General features: G+C 43.7%; 1 protein-coding gene across 1 annotated transcript in view; it reads left to right on the top strand.

Moving 5' to 3' along the window:
• The window catches only part of LOC124716965 (EH domain-containing protein 1-like), a 48,595-nt gene that overhangs the window by 4,150 nt on the left and 20,727 nt on the right, over positions 1-23,718 (top strand). The window contains exons 2-4 of the mRNA XM_047243565.1: positions 10,909-11,694; positions 11,783-11,891; positions 15,092-15,256. Coding sequence (XP_047099521.1) covers positions 10,909-11,694; positions 11,783-11,891; positions 15,092-15,256 — 1,060 coding nt within the window. The remainder of the gene's footprint in view (positions 1-10,908; positions 11,695-11,782; positions 11,892-15,091; positions 15,257-23,718) is intronic.

Genomic DNA, 23,718 nt, shown 5'->3' with positions numbered 1-23,718 from the left:
TTATGGTCAGAATAGTACTACAGAATCTGGATCATTTGAAACTTTGTAACCCTACCCATTTGCAGGCTAAAACGTGCGAAATACTGTCATTGAAGCTACTATCCTCACAGGTCGTGCGGCAGGAGAGGTCTCTCATACCCCATCTGCCAGTGATGCCAAGCAATTGACCCATTTGATTCATGATCATGGTTTCATTCTCAATAACAATAAACAAGGCTCAAGGTCGGCGAGAGGGGGAGGGGGAAAAGGTGATGGAGGCGGGGGGGGGGGGGAGGAAATGGATATGAAGAGGAGAAAGAACAGGAGCAGAGAGAGAGGGGGGAGGAGGTGATGATGGGCAAAGAGAGAGGTTGTAGGAGAAGATGAACAGAGGGAAGGGAGAGGAGGAGATGGACAGAGAGTGGGGTAATAAGGAGATTAGTACATATCTCCAATTTCCATAAATATGTAACAACTACGAAGCATTGCCGGGTTTGCTAGTATATGAGGTGTGATCAAAAAGTAATGGGAATTTTTGTTTTTCTTAAAGAATCTTTATTTGTTTATCATCAATATCAACATTGCTCCCTTCAAAATAATCCCCCTAGAGATGCCAGTGCTTTTTCCAATCTTGGGAGCACTGCCAGAATTCACTTTTTGTTACGGTGTTCAGCTCCTTCAGCAATTCTGTTTTTATCTCATCAGTAGCGGCAAAATGACATCCTTTCACGGTTCTCTTCAGCCTCGGGAACAAAACGAAGTCACAGGGGGGGCCGGGTACAGTGAATACAGGGACTAAGGCCACGTAACATATGTTTTTTTCCCAAAAAATCACAAACAAGCTTAGAGTTGCGAGCAGGAGCTTTATCATGATTCTATTTCCGTGAGTGGTTCTGCCACAATTCTGATTGTTTTCTTTGGATTGCTTCATGCAAACGATGCACAGTCTTCAGGTAGCATTCCTTTTGACTGATGATGAACTATCACACTGCATTTGAAGAAAACAGTGAGAAGAATCTTCACACATGGTTGAATTTCTGTCTTGGCTGTTCAGGCAGCTTCCATTGGGGTTACTGGCCCTCGGTTTTGATGTCGTACCTGTATACCTACATTTCGTCACCTCTTGTAACCTTCCTTAGAAATTCTGGATCATCGTCAGCGCCATTCAGTGGTTCTCAAGCAATGTCCGTGCAATGTCATTTTTGGTTGAAATTCAACAATTTTGGAACAAACCTTGCTGCAGCGTGTTTCATATTGAAAACATAAAAAAAAAAAAAAATCACTTGGCATGACCGAAAGAATATGTTGTTATCAGCAACCTCTCTGTTGGTGATTTGGCAATTTTCCAGAACAATTTTCTGTACTTTGCCCACATGTTGTCAGTAACTGATGTTCTAGGGCTTCAAAGCGGTTGTCGTCTTCCGCGTCTTCTCGGCCCCCTTTGAAACATTTATACCACTTATAGTAGCTTTGCCAAAGGGCACAGTCAACATTCTAAATGTGGTGCTGCACTTTATTCCTTTTTCAAGCAAAATTTAATGCAAATCCTTTGTTCCATCTTTTTTGAAAATAAAAATTTGCTTAGCACTCGAAAACACACACAACCATTTTGACTGCTACAATAAACTAAATATTCAAAACAGTTGATAATGCAAACATGTACCAGGAACATTTGTACCAACAGGATAAAAAAGTGTGAAAATTGGATGTATAAAGCCCACAAAATAAAATAAAAATCCTGTTACTTTTTGATGACACCTCATACAATATAAACGGCAAGGGGCCCAACACACTCTTGCAGCACACCTGAAGTTACTTTCACATTTGTCAAAGTCTTTCCGTTTGAGATAAATATGGTGTGTCCTCCCCACTAAGAAATACTTCAGTCACAAACTATGCATGGAACCCCCTGGGATTGTACTTCGAATAATAAACGTGTGTTATTCTGTTGACTACTTTTAGAAGTCATGAAACACTGCATCTATGTGACTGGTTCGATCCATAGCTTTCAGAATGTCATCTGAGAAAAGTGCAAGTTGGAACCCATACTGTTTCTCATGGAGGAGGTCATTCTGTTCGAGGTACCTCATTACCTACAATCTCAGAATATGTTCTTGGGCTTTGCAACAGCTGTCAAGGATATTGGACAGTAGTTTCATGCATCACTTTTGCTATCCTTCTTGTAGAAGGATGTGACCCGTGCTCTCAAATGGTTCAAATGGCTCTGAGCACTATGGGACTTAACATCTGTGGTCGTCAGTCCCCTAGAACTTAGAACTACTTAAACCTAACTAAGCTAAGGACATCAGACACATCCATGCCCGAGGCAGGATTCGAACCTGCGACCGTAGCAGTCCCACGGTTCCGGACTGAGCACCTAGAACCACGAGACCACCGCGGCTAGCTGACCCGTGCTCTCTTCCAACTACCGAGAACAGTTCTTTTTTTTGTTTGCATTATATGTAATAGATTATGGCTAAGAGGTGCTAACTCAGTCACAGATTCGATGTAGAATCTGATAGGGATTCTGACACGACCTGGGGCTTTGAACCTGACTAAAGGTTTAGAATCTTAGGTGACTAGGAAGGTTTCTTATAAGTGGCTCATAAATAGTTTGACATGTGGTTGTGTCATTTTTATTTTAACTGAGAGCACTGTATTTGAGTATTTTACATTCACTGTTTACCGATTTTACCTTAAGTTCGTAAACAGTGGTTGTCAGAAGCTCAAAACCATTATTGACTTTTCATGAGCAATGCACTTGAGCGAAACACTGGAACTGCAGTGCAATACTGGATCAAAGCCTCTAAAATGTATCGTAAATAAATAAAAAGATTGGTTGCATTTCTTTCATTTTGTTGTAAAAATACAATCATGGAAACATCCCACAAAAAGTGTATGTGCAGAGTATAAAAATTAACTAACTACATATTTATACTCAATGTTTACACAAAACAAATAACACTTTTAGCTGTAGTAAAGGCGTGGTTACCTGCTCCGATATAATGGAGCTGGACGCTGTGGAGTTTTGTGAAGAATTGAAAAATATGGCCGTCACGGAAGTGCAGAACTACACTCCTGGAAATTGAAATAAGAACACCGTGAATTCATTGTCCCAGGAAGGGGAAACTTTATTGACACATTCCTGGGGTCAGATACATCACATGATCACACTGACAGAACCACAGGGACATACACACAGGCAACAGAGCATGCACAATGTCGGCACTAGTACAGTGTATATCCACCTTTCGCAGCAATGCAGGCTGCTATTCTCCCATGGAGACGATCGTAGAGATGCTGGATGTAGTCCTGTGGAATGGCTTGCCATGCCATTTCCACCTGGCGCCTCAGTTGGACCAGCGTTCGTGCTGGACGTGCAGACCGCGTGAGACGACGCTTCATCCAGTCCCAAACATGCTCAATGGGAGACAGATCCGGAGATCTTGCTGGCCAGGGTAGTTGACTTACACCTTTTAGAGCACGTTGGGTGGCACGGGATACATGCGGACGTGCATTGTCCTGTTGAAACAGCAAGTTCCCTTGCCGGTCTAGGAATGGTAGAACGATGGGTTCGATGACGGTTTGGATGTACCGTGCACTATTCAGTGTCCCCTCGACGATCACCAGTGGTGTACGGCCAGTGTAGGAGATCGCTCCCCACACCATGATGCCGGGTGTTGGCCATGTGTGCCTCGATCGTATGCAGTCCTGATTGTGGCGCTCACCTGCACGGCGCCAAACACGCATACGACCATCATTGGCACCAAGGGAGAAGCGACTCTCATCGCTGAAGACGACACGTCTCCATTCGTCCCTCCATTCACGCCTGTCGCGACACCACTGGAGGCGGGCTGCACGATGTTGGGGCGTGAGCGGAAGACGGCCTAACGGTGTGCGGGACCGTAGCCCAGCTTCATGGAGACGGTTGCGAATGGTCCTCGCCGATACCCCAGGAGCAACAGTGTCCCTAATTTGCTGGGAAGTGGCGGTGCGGTCCCCTACGGCACTGTGTAGGATCCTACGGTCTTGGCGTGCATCCGTGCGTCGCTGCGGTCCGGTTCCAGGTCGACGGGCACGTGCACCTTCCGCCGACCACTGGCGACAACATCGATGTACTGTGGAGACCTCACGCCCCACGTGTTGAGCAATTCGGCGGTACGTCCACCTGGCCTCCCGCATGCCCACTATACGCCCTCGCTCAAAGTCCGTCAACTGCACATACGGTTCACGTCCACGCTGTCGCGGCATGCTACCAGTGTTAAAGACTGCGATGGAGCTCCGTATGCCACGGCAAACTGGCTGACACTGACGGCGGCGGTGCACAAATGCTGCGCAGCTAGCGCCATTCGACGGCTAACACCGTGGTTCCTGGTGTGTCCGCTGTGCCGTGCGTGTGATCATTGCTTGTACAGCCCTCTCGCAGTGTCCGGAGCAAGTATGGTGGGTCTGACACACCGGTGTCAATGTGTTCTTTTTTCCATTTCCAGGAGTGTATATGTGGAGAGTCACCACATTGGAAAAATCTGCAACATTTATCCTAACTTTTAGCACTCCAGAATGACATGAACAGATCCTTGCAAGCCATATCTGTCTAAAGATTTGCTTGTTTGTTTCTAACTCAAAGATTTGGCCATACCACTGTGGGATGAAATGGGAAGACTATGTGTGGACATTGTGGACGCTCAGCTCACGAAAATCAGGCAATACGTCTACACTTCCTCTGAAATGTGTAAACTGCTCCATGGATCACCCAGTATGGAGCAGAAACTGTGAGGTTTACATGAGGGAAGGAAAATTCAAGAGTTGAAGGTACAAGACTTGTACCCTATTGTGAAGCTATAAAAGCTTTCCAAGCTGTGCAACCTACGGTTTTTGCTACTTTTTTTTGCATCAGCCCTTAAGAAGCCAGCCGCCAAGTATGATGCCTCCACACAAACTCAGACCACAGATTCAAGTAGGAGCATATATACTTGTCAGTGTACCTGTGGGGGCAAAGCTACACTTGAACGAGAAATCATTTGGAAGCTGTCAGCGATGGGCTTACAATCTAAGCCACGTACCGCTGACCACCGTCAGAAACCTACTAAGCCAGCCCCTCAACCCAAGTAACCACATCCTCCCATAAATAAGAGAAAACATCCCTCAAAAAGTAGTTCAAAGTTCAAAAAAGTGGAGTTAAACCTTCGGATCCGTGAGCTCTCACCCTCTCAAATGGGGACTTTACTCTTGAGGATGTGGATTTCCACTTGGAGTAAATGTAATGTAAATCACTGCTTTTGAGGGGGATAGACATGACAAACCATCAATGGCTTCCACAAGTACTTTTGTGTTACAATGGAATTTAAATGGACACGTTATCACATTGGGAAGAATTACAGCTCCTGGTGCAGGAGAAACTGTTCTATATAAGCTCACAAGAAACTAATTTTAAAGTTAGCACCTCTACAGGAAGGACCACATTATTGGAGACAGAGCTAAAGGTAGAATGGATGATTTTAATGATGACAGATGCCACTGCTCGCCCGACCCTCTTACCACGCCCATACAAGCAGGTGCTGTGAAAGTTCTAGCACCATTTAACATCACAGTGAGCTCTTTATATCTTCCACCTTATGATCCTTTGGATGCAGATGCAGAACTCTTCCAGGTACTCCCACACCAAGTCCTCCATGTGGAGGGACTTTAATGCACTCAGTGTGCTGTGGGACTCGGCTACCACTTGTTCCAGGGGTTGAATTATCGAGCGACTTGTCCATTCTAAAATATCTGCCTTTTGAACTCGGGTCAGATGACACACTTTTTCACAGCTACAGGGTCCTTTTCAGCCACTGACATTTATTTTTGCTCCCCAGGTATTGCCGTCTCAATTCAGTGCAAAGTGGCTACAGATTTATGTTCTACTGACTATTTCTTTTGTGGATCTGTCCGCCGACTCGTATGGTGGTCGACAAGAGACCTCGAAGATGGATGATTCAGAGGGCAAATTGGTTGCAGTACAGGTGACAGGCTATTTTTGAAGAAAAGGCTTGTGCACATGAGACGGTGTCCCGTATCACTTGTGAGATACAATCGGCTGCCACAGAGTCCATCTAGTGGGCTAGCAGCCACCTCAGACAATGACCTGTGCCTTAGTGGAGTGACAACTGTTGCTTGGGAATCAGAGCCAGACAAACAGCTCTGCAGAACTTCAAACACCATTCAACTACAGAAAATCTACATACCTTCAGATCTGTGAGAGCACATGCGAGGCGAGTGATAAAAGAACGGAAGAGGGATTCCTGGAAGGAATTCGTGACTTCCAATAATTGATCCCCTTCCAATGCGCAAGTTTTGGAATCAATAAGGTGGATTTCAGGCAAGGGTGGTACACATCCCCTTCATGGCCTTGTCAAGAAATGGGGTCTTGATGGATGTGCCTAAAGATGTGGCTTAGGCTATACTTGAACACTTGTTTTACGGTCACTGCATCATCCAGACAAGCTCCTGCGTTTCAGGTGTTCCGCTGGACTGCGGAGATGGGAAGCTCCATTTCTTCCCGCATAATAAGGAAGTCTACAACCTTCCATTCTCCATGTGGGAACTGGAATCAACTCTGTCCATAGCCAGGGCAGTGTTCCTAGAACAGATATAATTCTTTATGCCATGCTCCGTTATCTGTGCCCCGAAGGGATAGGACAGCTCCTTTCTTGTTTCAGTAAGATATGGTTTGATAGACGGTACCCTAGGACTGGAAGGATGAAATATTAATTCCATTATGGAAACTAGGCAAGGACTGTAACAGTTACCAAAGTATAGCCCTTATCAGTTGTATGCGTAAGACTCTGGAACACATGGTCAACTGCCACCTCATCTGGCTGCTGGAATCCTGAGATCACCTGAGCCACTCCCAGTGAGGTTTCAGGTGCTACCATTCCACCCACGACAACTTAATTCTACTGGTGACGACGATACAGGAGTCCTTCTTATGCGAAAACCATTTGATTTGTGTGTCTTTTGACCTCAAAAAAGGAAAAAGGATACGACACTACTTGGAGGTACAACATTCTTTGCCAACTTCATGAATAGGGACTACGTGGACATCTACCGCTTCTTGTCCAGTCCTTCCTTGATGACAGGCACTTTCAGTATCACATTGGTGATGCCTTACCTGACGGCTATTTTCAACAGAATGGGGTCCTCCAAGGCAGTCTATTCAGTGTCACATTGTTTGCCATCACTACCAATGGTGTGTTTCCACTGTCAGGAGCCCTGTCAAATGCTCTTTGTTTGTGGATGATTTCTCAATCTTCTACTCTTCCTCTGATCTTACAGTGACAATGAGGCAGCTACAGCTGACCATCAGGAGGCTGGAAATCTGGGCCAAGACAACTGATTTTTGGTTCTCACCAGAGAAGACTACATGTGTCAATTTTAATCTCGCTCGTCAAAGTTTTAACCGACCAGTGTTCACAATGGGGGACAGTATTTTATGTTTTCCGGAAGTTGTGCGCTTTTTGGATTTATTATTTGACTCAAAGTTAAATTGGTTTCCACGCACGAAAGACCTACAAATAAGGAGCTTCCAGTCATTTAACGTTTTGGAAAGCCTTTACGGAAAAGTATGAGGAGCTGACAGGTCCTGCCTCCTGCAGTTTTATAGGGCAGCATGGTCTACGAATCAGCCCATATTTCTTACCTCAAGATGTTAGACGTTGTCCACCATGAGGGCTTCGGATATTGACTGGAGCCACCTTTCAGACCAGTCCAGTTGAGAGGCTTGTGAACCACCACTCTGGATTGAGCGACGTATCCTTTTGGCTCGACAGGCACTGAAAATTTCAGTGTCACCTCAGTCATTGGCATTTAGTGCAGTAGTTCAACAGCAACTTTGAATGGCTGTTCAGGAATCGGCCCCATGTGACTCAGCCATTCGGGATACATGCTACAGTCTGTTTCAAGGATATTGATTGACCAGACCTCTGAATACAAAGCCAGGGATGGAACGCAGTGCCACCTTGGTGTCTTCAGAGGCTCAAACTGATTTTAAGTTTGACGTGGTACAAGAAAATTTGTATTCCAGATTATGAATTTACAACTTTGTTTCCTTCCATTTTATGTATGTAATACAGTTTTATCATTGTTTATATAGATGGATCCCAACAAGAGAATGTCTTTAGTTGTTCCGCTGTTTTTCCTGATAGGGTTTTCAAAGTATGTCTTCTGGAACAATTTACAAATTATGATGTGGAGTTAGTTATATGGAATTATGATGGCATTGGAGAGGATTCACAGACATAACTGTACAAGGTCTCTTGTCTGTTCTCACTCAATTAGTGCACTGCAAGCACTTCAACAAATGTATCCAGTAGACCTATTGATTCAGCTCATCTGTGACTCCTTACAATGGCTCCACCACCATGGTAGAGAGGTGATCTTTTGCTGGGTACCTGGCCACAACGGGATACAGGGAAATGACACAGCCGACAAAGCATGTCGAGATGGTGTTGTGTGCCAGCGTGCCATCCCGTTGCATGCCGTCATCTCATTTTCTGACAGAAGCATCAAGCATCAGTGGGAGACTGAATAGTTGAAGGTGACAGGAAACAAACTGCGGTTGCTCAAGTCGACCATACAGGCATGGTAGACTCCACGTTGGACTCACCGCTGGAAGGAGGGGGGACAGGCTGCGCATTGGACATAGCCCTTTAACTTATGGCATCCTCCTCCAACGGGGACGTATGTCGTCTGTGTGGTGTTTGTGGTGTACCACTTTCAGTTCAGCGTATTTTGGCAATGTATGACTTATATATTGATAACTAGGCAGCTCTCAGTCTTGTTTGAGATCCAACCATCATCCTCGCCTATCCTGATTCCAGTGTTACAAGAGTGGTGAAATTTTGTGAACAGTCAGGCTCATTCCTAAGTTGGAGGAGGAGGTGGGCAGACTTTGATAATCATCATCATCATCATCATCATCATCACCACCACCATCATCATATACAAGTGACCAACCTATTAGCTGTGAAACTAAAGCATTTATCTATGTGGATGATACAGCAGTTACTGCCCAAGGCAAAACCCTTGAGGAGGTAGAGATAAATCTGACAAGAGTTGGACAGGTACTATATTGACAATCGTCTGAAGCCAAATCCTGGAAAGACACCGTCATCTATGTACTTACAGGAACCACCTGGGGTACGCGAACAGAAGTGTCTGCCCCGGCACTATGTTTCTACATAGCAGAATATTCGGCACCTATCTGGCAAAATTCTTTATCTGCCAAACAGGTCAATTCAGCTTTGAAGGAAACTGGGCACATTATGACAGGCTGTCTGTGATGAATTACTGTCAGTAAACTGAACCAAATTATAGATATTGCACCAAAAAATGTTCGCAGGATGGCAGCCTCAGAACTGGAGAAGAAGAAACATGAAACTGATGCCAATTACCCCTTGTTTAGACATGAGCCGCAACAACTGGGGCTCAGATCAAGGAGGAGCTTCATGCACAGGACCTCACCAATCCTGTCATCCCTCAGAACTCCCCATGCTGAACTTTGATGAAGTTCTTTGCCTGTGGCAAACCGAATGACTGTGAAAGAGGAGCCAGCTAGAGAGACGCATCTTCGTTATGTGACATGGGAGACACTGAACAGACTGGAGACTGGAACGCCAAGACACAAAGTCAACCTCAGGAAATGGAGCTACAGCAGTGATGATAAAATTTGCTGGGATGGTGACCTGTGTGACCAACAACTGCTGGTCTGCAGGGACTTAGGCCAGATACATGCATTACTGGGGATCTTGCTGCAGCTAACAAAACAGCACAAAAACTGCTGAATACTGGGGTCTCCACACAATTTGAAGAGAATTATTATGCTGTTTTCTTTTACCTTCCTGCCTGTATTTTATAAATTCTTGTACTGCGTATTAATCATATTTTTAGTGCCATTACTTTCTATCTTTATTTTATTGAATTTCCTCTGTAACTGATACTTTGTACGTTATTACTGTTCTACTGTATTCTCCTGGACACGCATAAAAAAAAGTAGGATTTGAGAATGTCTCATGCAGCAGGTAATGAATTTGTAGGCACAGAAACATGCTGTAGATGATAGCCTACTACCCAAACCATTAACATCATCTAGACCATAAATATTGTTTGTGGAAGTCTGCATTATATGAGTGTAGAGATTTGTTGTTGTAGAATTTGGTTCAAATTGTTGATGGCCACATTTCAGTGTAGGATATAGATAGTAGAAATTGACGTCCTCTCTGGAAGTGACCCAGTGCATGTAAATGGATGGCAATAGTTTTATTGATGCATTGAATTAAGCTGTATCTGCCACGCAGGGTAGCCGCCACGATTCGCACGGCTCTCCCTGTTGGAGGTTAGAGTCCTCCCTTGGCATGGATGTGTGTGCTCTCCTTAGCGTAAGTTAGTTTAACTTAGATTAAGTAGCGACTGATGACCTCAGCAGTTTGGTCCCATAGGAACTTACCACAAATTAAATTACCAGCAAGCTGTATCAGGTTATTGGTTGAAAGGCAACTTTGAGTGACAAGCTAATTGCCATTGCATAGAAGTACAGATAATGCATTCATGCCTGCTTCTATTTCTCTTCATGTAAGGTTGTTACTGTTATTACTATTATTAATTATACTAAAGCATATGTAATAGTGTAAATAAAAGTTACGAATCACTTTTATCTTAGCCTCTGCCCAGCTGCTTGGTAAATTTGTGATATTCTGTTTTACAAAGTGCTTAATAACATCTGTGTCATTTAATTTTTACTTGTGTTTTTTATGTGTAGAAATGTGGTGTGGTCAGCTTTTTTTCCTATTTCATCTTTACATACTAAACTTATGGGAGTTCTGTGTATTGACTGTTATCTGTTTAACATGGAATTTGTAGTATAGATTTTCATACATAATCTTAATTTTGCAGCTGGTTTGGGACCTCTGAGAAGGCTACCGAATATGGAAATGTTGTGGACGGCTTGAAGACTGTGTACAGCATGAAGTTATTGCCTCTGGAAAAGAAATATTTATTTCACGAATTTCATTCACCACAATTATTCGATTCGGACTTTGCTGCGAAGCCCCTGATACTCCTCATGGGCCAGTACTCGACTGGTAAAACGACATTCATTCGGTACATCTTGGGCTCCGACTTTCCGGGTATGAGAATCGGCCCGGAGCCTACGACGGACAGGTTCGTAGCTGTCATGCATGGCAGTGAAGAGCAAGAAATACCAGGGAATGCATTAGTTGTAGATCCGAATAGACAGTTTAGGCCTCTGGCAAGGTTTGGCAACAACTTTCTGAACCGATTTCAATGTTCACTGATAAATTCTGATGTTCTGAACTATGTCTCATTTGTGGACACACCAGGAATTTTATCAGGTGAAAAGCAGCGCGTGAATAGAGGTTACGATTTTGACGGTGTTTTACACTGGTTTGCGGAACGTGTCGATCGAATAATTTTATTGTTTGATGCAAATAAGTTGGATATTTCTGATGAATTCAGAAGGTGCATAGATATTTTGCGTTCGCAGGATGAAAAAATTAGAATTGTTTTGAATAAGGCAGACCAAGTGAATCAGCAACAGCTGATGAGAGTGTATGGTGCTTTGATGTGGTCACTAGGAAAAATTCTTAACTTCCCAGAAGTAGCACGTGTTTATGTAGGTTCATTCTGGGACAAACCTCTTCTCCACGATGAAAACAGAAGGTACTGACATCCTGAATTTATTGCATGTTTCAGTGTTTCCTTTCCGCAATCAAAATTAGGTCTCATAAGACAATTGGCATTTCTACAGGTTGTTTGAGGATGAAACAAGGGACCTTTTCCTCGATTTGAGATCACTGCCGAGAGATGCGATACTGAGGAAAATTAATGATCTGAGCAGACGAGCACGTCTTGCAAAAGTAAGTAATGAGTTACTACACTGAGGAATGCTTCAGTGAAAATTTCTATCAATAAAAGAATGTGAAAAACAACATTCTTAGGAAAAAGAAGGATTAGCTATACAACTCAGGTTGTTTGTCTAAATGTGGATCCCTAAATGTTCATAATTTTTAACGTTTTATCCTATTGTTATAGCCAGCTACACACGCCACTGTAAATGGAGGTTTGCTCAGATAAGAAAAATGAGATCCACTGTCCCAGGAACTTTATCTGCAGCCACACCATCAATCTGTGATGCACATTTACAGATATAAAAATTTTGTAAACCACTTTAATCCATTCACTAAAGAAACAAAGGTTAATTCACACTGACTATCAAGGCACCATCATGGTATGGCACTGTCGTGTCAAGATTTATTCACATTGTCCGTTACATAACAGTGCATCAAGTCAGCTCAAGTCATGTGATCTCAACATGTATGGCTGTCCGCAACTGTTTTTTTCAGTCGCTAGTTGATTTTCAACTGTTTTTACACTCAAAAGTGCACATACATAATGCTGTAGCTTATGTACGTGGATGCTGGATTCAACATTTGTACCAAAATTATGTTTGTTCAGCTCAAATGTGTTGCAACTTGCACAGATAGCTTGTATGTTAGAGAACACAGACAGAAGTGCAAAACACAAAAAAAGAGCTTGAGTGCAAAAAATGTTATGGGGTACTGAAGGGGATTCACACTCTAAACAAGGAGCTCAAAGGAGAGGAATCTGCATTTTATAAGTATTTCAGAAAGTTGAAGCACCCGTTGTTTCATCAAATTGCACCCAGAATTACTAAAAGGAACTCAGTGTTACAAGCTGGCATCACAGCCCATGAAAAGTTGGTTTCTTCAAGGCTAAGTTTTGTTGCCAGTCAAGTGCAAATTTTTGCGCAGTAGTCATATCTTCCTCAATACTGTTCCCTTCAAGTGTTACAGGTTTTCTTTACATCTTGTACTTGGCTTTTAATGGTCCAAGCACCTTATTTGTACAGGGATTGGCTAGTGAAACCACATAAATATTGACTACTGATGCTTGCAAAACTGTTTCTCACACAATCTAGAGAGCTACTTAACAATAAATAAGCTTGCCATAAATGCTTATTTAAGCAAACAGCTCTAATACATTACTTGATGTATACTTTGCAAAAAAAGCATTTTTGCCACAGTTGAATGTCTGAAGATTTCAGTCCATTTCCTTATGAAACACTACAAATGCCTGACAGCAAACAAATAAATTACGCTTACTAATCAATCTGATTCTACTCACGGTACTTTTTTCACTTCAAGTTGCAGCCATATTGCAATCCATTTCATTGTAGAATATTAAATATGGTACTGGTACATATAAACATCCACTAGTAGACGGCAAGTAATTTACTATGCTCATGTTGTACAGTTCAGACTGCTGTCTCACTGCTTCAATCAATTTTTGTCATTTATTATAAAATTATAAATGTTAACAAAATAAATAATGATATGAAACAATTTATGACAAAAATAACAAGCAACAAACAACTGATATCAGACACAAAAACTACGCTGAAATGAAATATGGAGAAATGTGCATGGCTGTGTATCAGGAGGAAATGAGCATAGGGTTATGCTATCGACAACAGACGGGTGATGTGGGCTATCAAAACTTTCTTCCGGAGAAACGTGATGGTGCCATGACATGATGTGATGTGATGGGATGGAACGGCCCCTGTGGATGCCACCAATTGAAATGCAGTGTAGAATGTCTGACAGTGCCAAATGCTATTTTGCTTCAGGTGGACCACTTGCGGTGGTTGTAGTGTTTGGTGGGGTGAGTAGAGGGAGGCAGGGAGAGCGACTGGGTGTGGGTGGCTAGCGGCTCGGAGGGAGGTGGCCATTTGCCGACTAGGAATGTGAGAGGGAGGAGTGGCAGGTATACGGGCTGGCACAATTGGATCGCCGGTGGGAAGTGGCATGTGCCGAAAGTGACTTAGTGTCACTAATTGGGAGGGGGTGACAGGATGGAGGAAGGGGAAACTGTTGGGTGGAGAATGTGGGCACAGTGGATTACCTGAGTTTCAGGTCAGGACGATTACGGGAGGGCAGGACCTGTTGTAAAAATAACTTCCATCTGTGTAGTTCAGAGAAGCTGGTGGTGGAGGGAAGGATCCAGCTAGCTCGAACTGTGAAGCAGCCATTGAAATTGAGTGTGTTGTGCTCCACTGCACGGTGTGCCACAGTATGGTCAGTTTGTTCTTGACAACAGTTTGGCTGTGGTCATTCATCCTCGTCAACAGGTGTATGTTCCCAACATCCTAGTCTATCCTTTGCCAGTCCCAGTCCCAACACCCTTGCCGCAGGGATCATGTCCCTGTGGCACACAAAAGTGCAAGACCTGTCCAATCCACCCATACAGCGCCTCATACTCCAGTCCTCTTGCAGGCTTATCCTTCCCCAGTGAGGCATCTCGTGTACATAAGAGAATGTTGTCTTTCAATCATGACTGAAACGTTTTTCACTTCTCTTCAAATAACTGAACAAATAAACTGTTCTGGCAGATTGAAAGTGTGTTGGACTGGGACTCAAACTTGGAACCTCTACCTTATACAGGAAAATGCCCTATCGACTGAGCTATGCATAAGGAAAGAAGTTAGAAGAATTGGCGAAAGTGTAACTGTGGGTGCCCCGGTGAATCAATCTTGTTGCACTTGCAAGCGAAAGATGACGGTTCTGGGTTTGAGCCCCAGTGGGCCCACTTTTAATGTGCCGGGAAGTGGCAAATAGTGCACGCTCCACTTCAGATTGAAATTTAATTCTGTAAACCTGATTGCAAAATAGTATTCTGGTTTGTCTGTAGGGCTAAGAAAGAGAGGCAACATTAGCAGATCAAGGTACAAATGTTGCAAAACAAATACAACCAAAGTGTGTAATAATCATCATAAAGTAAAAACAGGTGCAGCTCTCTTTTTGGAGCTGAACTAAACTAACTCTGCGATCAGGTCCTGAGGATCATACAATGCCGACCACATGCTTTGTCATCCTTTGCTTGAGGTATCTGTTGGATGCAGTACACAAGGGCATACTCTCTCCCAGTTATCAGCTTTTCAAACCTTGCGGCTAATTACTGTTTAAACTATTTTCATTGATTTGGTTATCTGTTCAGAGGCGACAGTCGGACTAAATACAGCAATGAAAATTCTTTCCAGGCACATGCTTGTATCATTGGAGAGTTACAGCAACAAATGCCTGCCTTCTTTGGTAAGGACAAGAAGAAGCAAGAGCTCATAGACAGTCTCCCACAGATTTATGCCACACTACAAAGCAAGTACATGATATCAGCTGGAGATTTCCCAGACATAGAAAAAATGAAGGTAAGACTAAGATAGATATTTGATCCTTAGAATAATTGTGATATTTGTAGTGGATTCTGACTGTGTGCCAGTGCCTGGTAGTAAACACTGATTTGTTTGGTAATTCTTATTAAAATTGGATGGGCCAGTTGGTACTTTTGCTCTTGAATAATCTATGTTCTGGTGACAGACCTCACATTCTTTGTCATTCTTTTGTTTCCATTGCCACTCGTATGGATTCAGACGCTGATTACAGTTATATATAGTGAATGCCCTACTTGACAAAGTAATCATTCTGGAAGAGAGAATATTGCGATAGTAACAGCTTCCACAGTTGCAAGACGCCGTTTATAACTTACTGTTACCGCTAGGAATGAGAAAGCAGTCAGCTTTTAATTTCTTAATCTTGTAACAGTATTTCAGAAAAACAACTCTAATTATCTCTAATAACATTTGAAAATATTATCATTTTAAGGAAATAACATTAGGTTTACTCAAATGGTACAGGTTTTCACAGCCACTATTTACGTTCTTAGTGATTTGTGTTATATGGGCATTTGATACCTTCAAAAAAAAAAAAAAAAAAAAAAAAAAAAAAAAAAAAAAAAAAAAAAAAAAAAAAAAAAACCTATCGCTGTTCCAAGCAGAAAAGAAGAATTATTAAAATATTGGTGGGCCAGGTGAAAAGAAAGTTTGAAGCACAGTTCTTGGAGGAAGAGCTTGATTGTTTAAGACTTACTTTCAGGAAATATGGCTGCTTTTGACAAAGAGATAAAAATGGCACTAATTTCTAAAGTTCTGAGCCACAAGGCAGCAGCCAAGGACAAAGTTTTCCATCCATTCATAAAAACACTCATAGTTTGTATCAGCAGAGTGCTAAGAAAACACAGTATTTAAATCAGTTAGAAAGATGTACGAATATTTGAAAACTGCAAAGGATCTACACCCATAACCTGCTGTAACAGGAGTGTACAAAATCCCTTACACATTTGGTCAAGTGTACGTGAACTATTGAAAGAAGAATCAACTCCTTGTTTAAGGAACATAAGAGCAATTGTCATTTGGACAAAATGGATAAAGCAGCTGAAGCTGTTTACATTCTGGGACCAGAGAATCATCAAATTTATTTCTCTGAAAGTATAATGTTTTGAAATCCAGTCATTAGAAATTGAAAAGCACAAAACTAACTTTAACAGAAAAAGAGGAGGATTGAAATGAAACAAGTTGTGGGACTTATTGCTAAATAGAACAAACAGCCACAGTACAAGCTCCACAACACATGTTGTCATGGATCCATCGTCTCAGCCAGCATTCAGGTGTGTTAAGACTCAGCTGTTGCACTATTACTTTTAAACAGTTTTGCTTGCTGTTTCGGTTTTAGTTTGAAAATACTGCCTCTGATGGCATAGGCAGCTTTAGGACCAAAATTTTAGGCATGACCTAATGCCCATATAACAAAAATGACAAAAAATTTGGTTTACTGTTTGTAAAAATCAGCCTTATACAATAATTGCATTTATTTGTGATAGTACTCTGCAAGATTTACAGGGATCCAACTCTCAATACTGAAATTGCTAAAACAGCTGCTCTTCATGAAATGTGGCCATCAGTTAGCCTTTTTAGTTCCATAAATGTCCTGCATCCCAGATCCATAACTCTCTGAGAAAGTCAATAACAGACTTCTCTCTCCCCTCTTTCTCTTCTAGACCATTATGCCTCCTAGAATAAACTGAGGTGTGCACCCATGGCTCAAAGAAGCCCCATTCAGGGGCGGCAGTAGTAGTAGTAGTAGTAGTAGTAGTAGTAGAAATAAAAAAATAAAGGTCATACCAGAATGTTTAATAGGGAGTTACATTACAGTGTATTTTATGGTTTTTGGTAAACTCAACTGTCATTTCCAAATATAGACTAAGTGGGCTGTTAGAATACATTGATGCACCCCTTCTGTACAAGATAATATAGTATGCAAATTCAAGGTTGTAAAATTAAAGAGTAAATTAATTTGGAAGTAATCATATCATTGCCACTGTAGGGGGATGGCTGTGTTTTTTTCTCTTGCACTGCAGAAGGAAAAATAATTATAACAAACTGATGTGTTCTCTTATGCTTGCTCTGTGAAATTGGGGGTTTAAAAGTTTTTGGATTTGTGATCAAATTGTTGTTTTATTTGCATGATGTTTCTACAACATTCCTAGTTCTGGGGGCTTCACATACTGCCTTCGGAAAACACAGTGATCAACTTGTATATTTAAACATCAGGTCACACAAGTGATGTATATTCTAACCACAAGAACACACAGACAGTTATGGACACAATATGTTCTTACGTCTAGAAATAGATTGTGCAAGAGAGCCACAGAGTGACTACATTACTAGTACAGTAATCCTAGCAAGAATGTCAACATGGAACTGAGGGCAAGGCTGGCAGGGCCCGACTCTGTAGTGAGCAGTCGGGTGACCGGCAGATTGCACAGAGGAGAAGCTGAGTGCAAATCTGTGAGTAGTGGTTTCTTAACAGGTTCTAGCATCTGCTGACTTCTATGGCACACCTTACAACTGTGTGCCCAGATCTCGGGTGGGAAATATATGCGGGTCACTACATTCTTCCCTCCTTGGGAGTGGTGTCACTGACTCCCCAGGCAAGTTGTGGGTGGCCACGATGTGGAGACGGCATCTGTGTCTGTGGAAGCCTCAGAGATGAGAGGGGAGAGGAACTCCCGATCATTGGAGACCTTAGAATATGGACGAAAGTGGCTGGCATGAGGAGAGCACTGATGCTCTCTAGTTGGAGCACGAGATGACATTGTAGGCGACGGACTGTCTGAGCTGGGATCCTTTGCAATGTCGGGTGGTGATGTGGAAGGTGGAGGTGACTTCGTTGCTGCCGGAGGCCACACAGGAGACATCAAACAGGCATGGGGCTTGTCCACTGACTGGAGGGCCACCAAAGCTGCTGCCAAAAGATGTGAAGTCATAGGCTCATAGGTGGAGGCACTGACACAGGCGGAAGAGGAGGCTGGAACACTGGTGGATAGGTGGCACCCAGCAACTGGGACACTGACAAAGAGGGCAGGTGCCAACACAGATGTGGAGCTGATTTCGATGGCACTTACTCCCGGTCTTCAATCCAGGTGGTGTAGACCCAGTGGTCATTCTGACCCGTGATGACTACTGATAACTAGCTCGGGCACTACCAAAACCACGTGCCCAGACTGCCATCCCCAGTGAGAAACCCAGTATGGCAGAACACAACAGCGGGTGAGACCCTAGGTGGAAGAGATGGAGCTATGTCCCAACAAGGCTATGGGAACCAGTAGGAGTTGTCTGGTAGGCCATGAAAAAACTGTAATCCTCTGTGCAGATCCTTTTTCATCTAGATCTTGCAGGTGCAAACTGTGTGCTTGATTTTCCGCTTTAGATTGGGGATGAAAGTGAGGGGAGTGAACATGACAAATGCCTGGCCGTACACAGAAATCATAAGAATAGGAACTGTGGTCTGTTATTGGAAACAAAAGTAACTGGCAGATCTCCCACATAAGAGCCTGAATAGTGGCGTCGGCAGTGGCTGAGGAGCACCGCAAAACATATGGAAAATGCGGGAATGCATTGATGACAATCAGCCAAATCACATTCGAAACGGTCCCATAAAGTCCACATAAATGAATTCCTAGGACTGGATTGCTGGAGGCCATGGGCTTTGGGTGCCACTTGTTGAGTATTGCACTGGGGACAAGCAGCAACCAAATGCTCCAGATCCCGATCAATACCAGGCCAGTACATGTGTCTGTGAGTCAAGGCTTTGGTATGGGAAACAGCGCAGTGACCCTCATGTTACAGCTGTAAGACCTCTCGCCAAAGACTCTTGGAAATAACCAACATGGGAGGTTTGCTGTCCATGAGTGGACCCTGTCTAAGACAGAGACGATGGTGCAGACATAGTAGTTACGAAGTGGGTTGAAAGTGCGGCCCTGGGGATGAGAAGACTACCCTGCTGGACGAGATGGACTACCTAGTTAAGAATGGCGTCGGTGGCTGTTACCTTTGTGACTCGGGCACTGATGATGGGAAAACCTGTACCATTTGCCAGGAGGTGGTATCAAAATGAAAACATGTGAGCTCCTCCCAATCAGACTCTGGGATAAGACATCCACATTGGTGTGGCTCCCAGTGGGGCAGAATTGGATGTCATAGTTGTATTTGGAAGGGAACAAGGCACACATCTGAAACCTGTGGGCCACCTTATCAGGGACAAATTAATGGCTTGGGGTCCATAATTAGTTGTAATTTGCTCCCACACAAGAAAATGTGAAATTTGGTGACCGCATACACAATGGCCAGAGCGTCCTTCTCGACCCTAGGTTAGTGGACCTGTGCTAGACTGAGAATTTTGGATGCGAATGCTAGTGGCTGTTCCAAGATGTCTGCATTCTGATGGGCAAGGACTGCCCCCACACTGTAGTGTGATGTGTCTGCAGCCAAAAGCAGTGGTTTGCCAGGATCAAATGTAGCTAGATATGGTGCTGACCTGAGGTACTCCTTCAGTGTGGTGAAGGCCTGGTCACACGCTGAGACCAGACACAGGAAGGACCCTATCAGAGAAGGAGGTAGAGAGGATGTATAATGCTGGATGCCCTGGGAATGGAACAGTGGCAATAGGCAATTTTGTTCACAAAAGCCTGCAGTTCTTGCAATGATGAGGGACATGGCAGGCGCATAATGGCACTGAAAAGACTTGCCATGCGTTGGATGTCCCACTGTGAAATGGTGTGGCCCAAATACTTAAGAGATGGTTGGAAAAATTTGGATTTCTGTAGGTAGCAACACTGACCCGGAGTTTTTGAAAAAGGACACAGAGATTGTGTAAGTTGTCGCTCGTAGTACGTCCAGTAATGACAGTGTCATCCAGGTAGCTGAAAGAGTGTGGAATAATGGACGTGACCTGTTCCAGAAATCGTTGAAAAATTTGGTGGTGGTGGTGGTGGTGGCAGTGGTGGTGGTGGCAGTGGTGGTGGTGGCGGTGACGGTGGTGGTGGAGGAGGGGGGGGGGATGAGTGGACTTGCCAGCTCAAACATCAGCTGTTGGTATTGATACAGGCCGAAAGGGGTATTAAGAGTCACGATACGCTTCGACTCCTCAGCCAGGGATAACTGTTGATTTGCTTCAGAAAGACCAGGTTTGGAGAAGAATTGACCACATGCTAAACATGTGAATGGTTTGTCCGGGTGTTGCATGGGTATGTGTTGACCATAGACTATGAATTCACAGTGATCTTAAAATTGCTGCAGAGCTGCAGTTTACCAGAAGGTTTCTTCACAATGACAAGGGGGGTGACCCATTCACTGAGGAAAAGCCGGCTGCTGTGGCCGAGCGGTTCTAGGCGCCTCAGTCCGGAACCGCGCTGCTGCTATGGTCGCAGGTTCGAATCCTGCCTCGGGCATGGATGTGTGTGATGTCTTTAGGTTAGTTAGGTTTAAGTAATTCTAAATCTATGGGACTGATGACCTCAGATGTTAAGTCCCATAGTGCTCAGAGCCATTTGAACCACTGAGGAAATGGGAACAACAGCTGTGAGAGAGGCAAGTTGGTCCAGCACCACATTCACTTGGGCTATAGGAGTGGTCTGCCTAGCATGAAAGAATCTAGGATGAACCAACTGCTTCAAGGTTATGTGGATTTGAGAGTCTGGGGTGCATTTTGAGCCTTCGGCAAAGATGTTGTGAAATTCTGAGCACAGAGATCCCAATGATTGGCTGCGGGCTTCGGCAGATACCAATTGTTGGAGTCTGTGACTGAAAAGCCAAAGGCCTGAAAGACATAAAACCCAAAAAGGTTTACTGAACTAGCATCATGGCAACAATAAAGGTAATAGGCAGAATCACTGATCTGTAGGTTGACCAAGCAAGGGGATTTGCTATTTACCATATCCCCTGAGGTACCTGTTTAACGGCAACAGCAACAGAGAGCTGAGATTTGAATATGTTGGGCATTAAACTGGGAAACTGTTGCATCAGTGTCTACCTGCAGGTGCAGCTGTCACGAGAGAACCAAAGCCTCAATAAAAAGTTTGTCGGAATCCTGATTGGGAACTGCCTCTGATGACAACACTTCCTTGATATCGATATCAGTGTTCTCCGTTGCTACATTCTGTGCAGTTGAATGACAGACTACCACGATGTGACATTTTATGACCAACAGCCCAACAATAGGCACCCCCTGATCTGTCATGTTGGGATTAACAAGACGCACATGATGGCAACGGGAAGTGACAGCTGGAATGTTGTTTACTCACAGTGTGGAAGTCACCAGATCACCCAGCTTGCACTGCTGCAATGTCATCCACCCTGGATGCAATGGATGCAGCCGAGCCACTCTGTACCGCCGCATTGCTACACCAGGCTTCCAGCTGCTGACCAGCAGGGTGAGAGACCTCGTAAGGCTGGGCTATTGACAAATATTCTTCGAGGGAGAGGTTCCCTAATTGGAGGTCCCTTTATCGGACTTCATTATTTGGTGTGGAGTGGATGAGAATTGTGACATCCGCATATGATTCTTTTGACTTGGCCATGGCAGAATGCTTTTTACGATTAAGACCTACCTTCTCACCTGTAATGTGGAAGGTGTGGAAATGTTGCTGTAGGCGGTGTTCGTACACATACCAGTCTTCTGTCACCTCGTCGGATGGTGGGAACAGAGAAGGAAGCAGAGACGGAGGTGAAGGTTTGGAGAGCAATGTCAGCAAAGCCTGTCACATGACTGTGATGAGATCCTTCTGTTGTTGCACCAGCATTTGAAGCAGAGTCTCTAAGTCACAACAAGATGCAAAAAGCAATCGCACAATGAAAAACGTGGAAATATGACCCTGCTTGTCACCGTTGTATTCTAGTCACAAGAACACGCAGACAGTGAGAAACACAACACTTTACTATGTCTAGAAATAACTTGCACAAGAAGACACATGCCATGGAGTGGCTACGCTACTAGTCTGATAATCCTAGTCAGAATGTCAATATGTAACTGAGGGCAAGGCCCGACTCCATAAGCAGTTGGTTGGCTGGTAGAGTGAATGGAGTAGGGGCTACCCGTGCATTCACGAGTGGTGGCCTCTGATGGTACTAGTAACTGCCGTCTTCAGTGGTGTGCATTACAATTGGTGGCTGTGATCTCGGGTGTGGAATCTATTTCACGAGTGGTGGCCTCTGATGGTACTAGTAACTGCCGTCTTCAGTGGTGTGCGTTACAATTGGTGGCTGTGATCTCGGGTGTGGAATCTATGTGGGTCACTACAATATCATTTCCAGTTTTGACTTCTTACCAAGTCATCTTCTTATGGTATGTTTAAAATGAAAGAAAAGGGGGATAATAAAATAATCACTTGTCAACTAAAGAGACATTTTTGTGCTCCATTTGTTGAAACTGAGGCTACAGTTGCCTGTGTAATAATACATAGTGAATACTCTTAAATCACAAATTTAAGATTAAAGGGGACTACATACACTCTAATTTATCAGCTGACTGACTGACATATTGTATGTGTGTTGGCTTGTTGGGTATGACCACCTGACAGCTGAACCTCCCACCACCTCAGCCGACAAATTGTGCCAAATGTAGCACTGTCCTGCCAACTGCCTGATAGAAGTTCGTCTTCTGTCACAACACAGGAGAATAAACATTTCTCAGATAAACATTGTCTCGTCTAACAAATGTGACCCACACAAATAAGCTCAGAGTCCTACTGCTACTGCCGACATGCCCACCAGCTCCTATTGCTAATTCTGCAACAAACTCTGGCTCTCTCACCTTCATGCCTGCAGCACCTCCCATCAGGATGTCCTAAAACTATTCTCTTGCTCTCTCTTTGCAGTGTCCCATTCCCCAGTTTTGTTCACATTTCTCCCTTCGTCCCCACCAGCTATTGCCGTGACATACTGTCGAGGGCTACTTGGCTCCTTATTGGCTATGTATGTGCACGACTGTTCAGTGGTTCTTCAGATGCTGGGTGGAGGGGTAGAGATGCCTCTCTTGATATAGTCACGCACTGCGTCCTAAGCCCTGCATTGGCTTCTCATGACATAGTGCTGTCCCCGTTGGAAGGCACTCTCCCTTTCTGCTTCTCATTACACATGCTCTCTCTCTAACCAAAAATCCTGTATGCCTATTATTTTTAATTCCAATCCTTGTCTAGGACTCCATTGTCAGAAATACACGTGGCCCTCTTTGTGTGCTTATAGCTTTTATCTCGTTATCAAGAGCAACTGCACATCAGCCAAGCATTGGCCAACCTGCTTCTGGGTCTATGGTTCTTCTTGCCGCACCTTAAGAGCTTACTATTGCCTCTTTTGTTATTAATAGTTGCACTTGTTGTTATTAACAATGTATTTCAGATTTGACTTTTCTCATGGATGTAACAATATATTATGACAAAACCCCTATCGACTATTTATATTTCGGTTTTTAAGTTTTATTTCCATTGTGTATCAGAATT

Source organism: Schistocerca piceifrons, chromosome 9, assembly GCF_021461385.2.
Source record: "Schistocerca piceifrons isolate TAMUIC-IGC-003096 chromosome 9, iqSchPice1.1, whole genome shotgun sequence".
NCBI classification, from domain to species: Eukaryota; Metazoa; Arthropoda; class Insecta; order Orthoptera; family Acrididae; genus Schistocerca; species Schistocerca piceifrons.
Note: the sequence above shows the minus strand (reverse complement) of the source record. Positions and strands in the feature narration are given on the sequence as shown.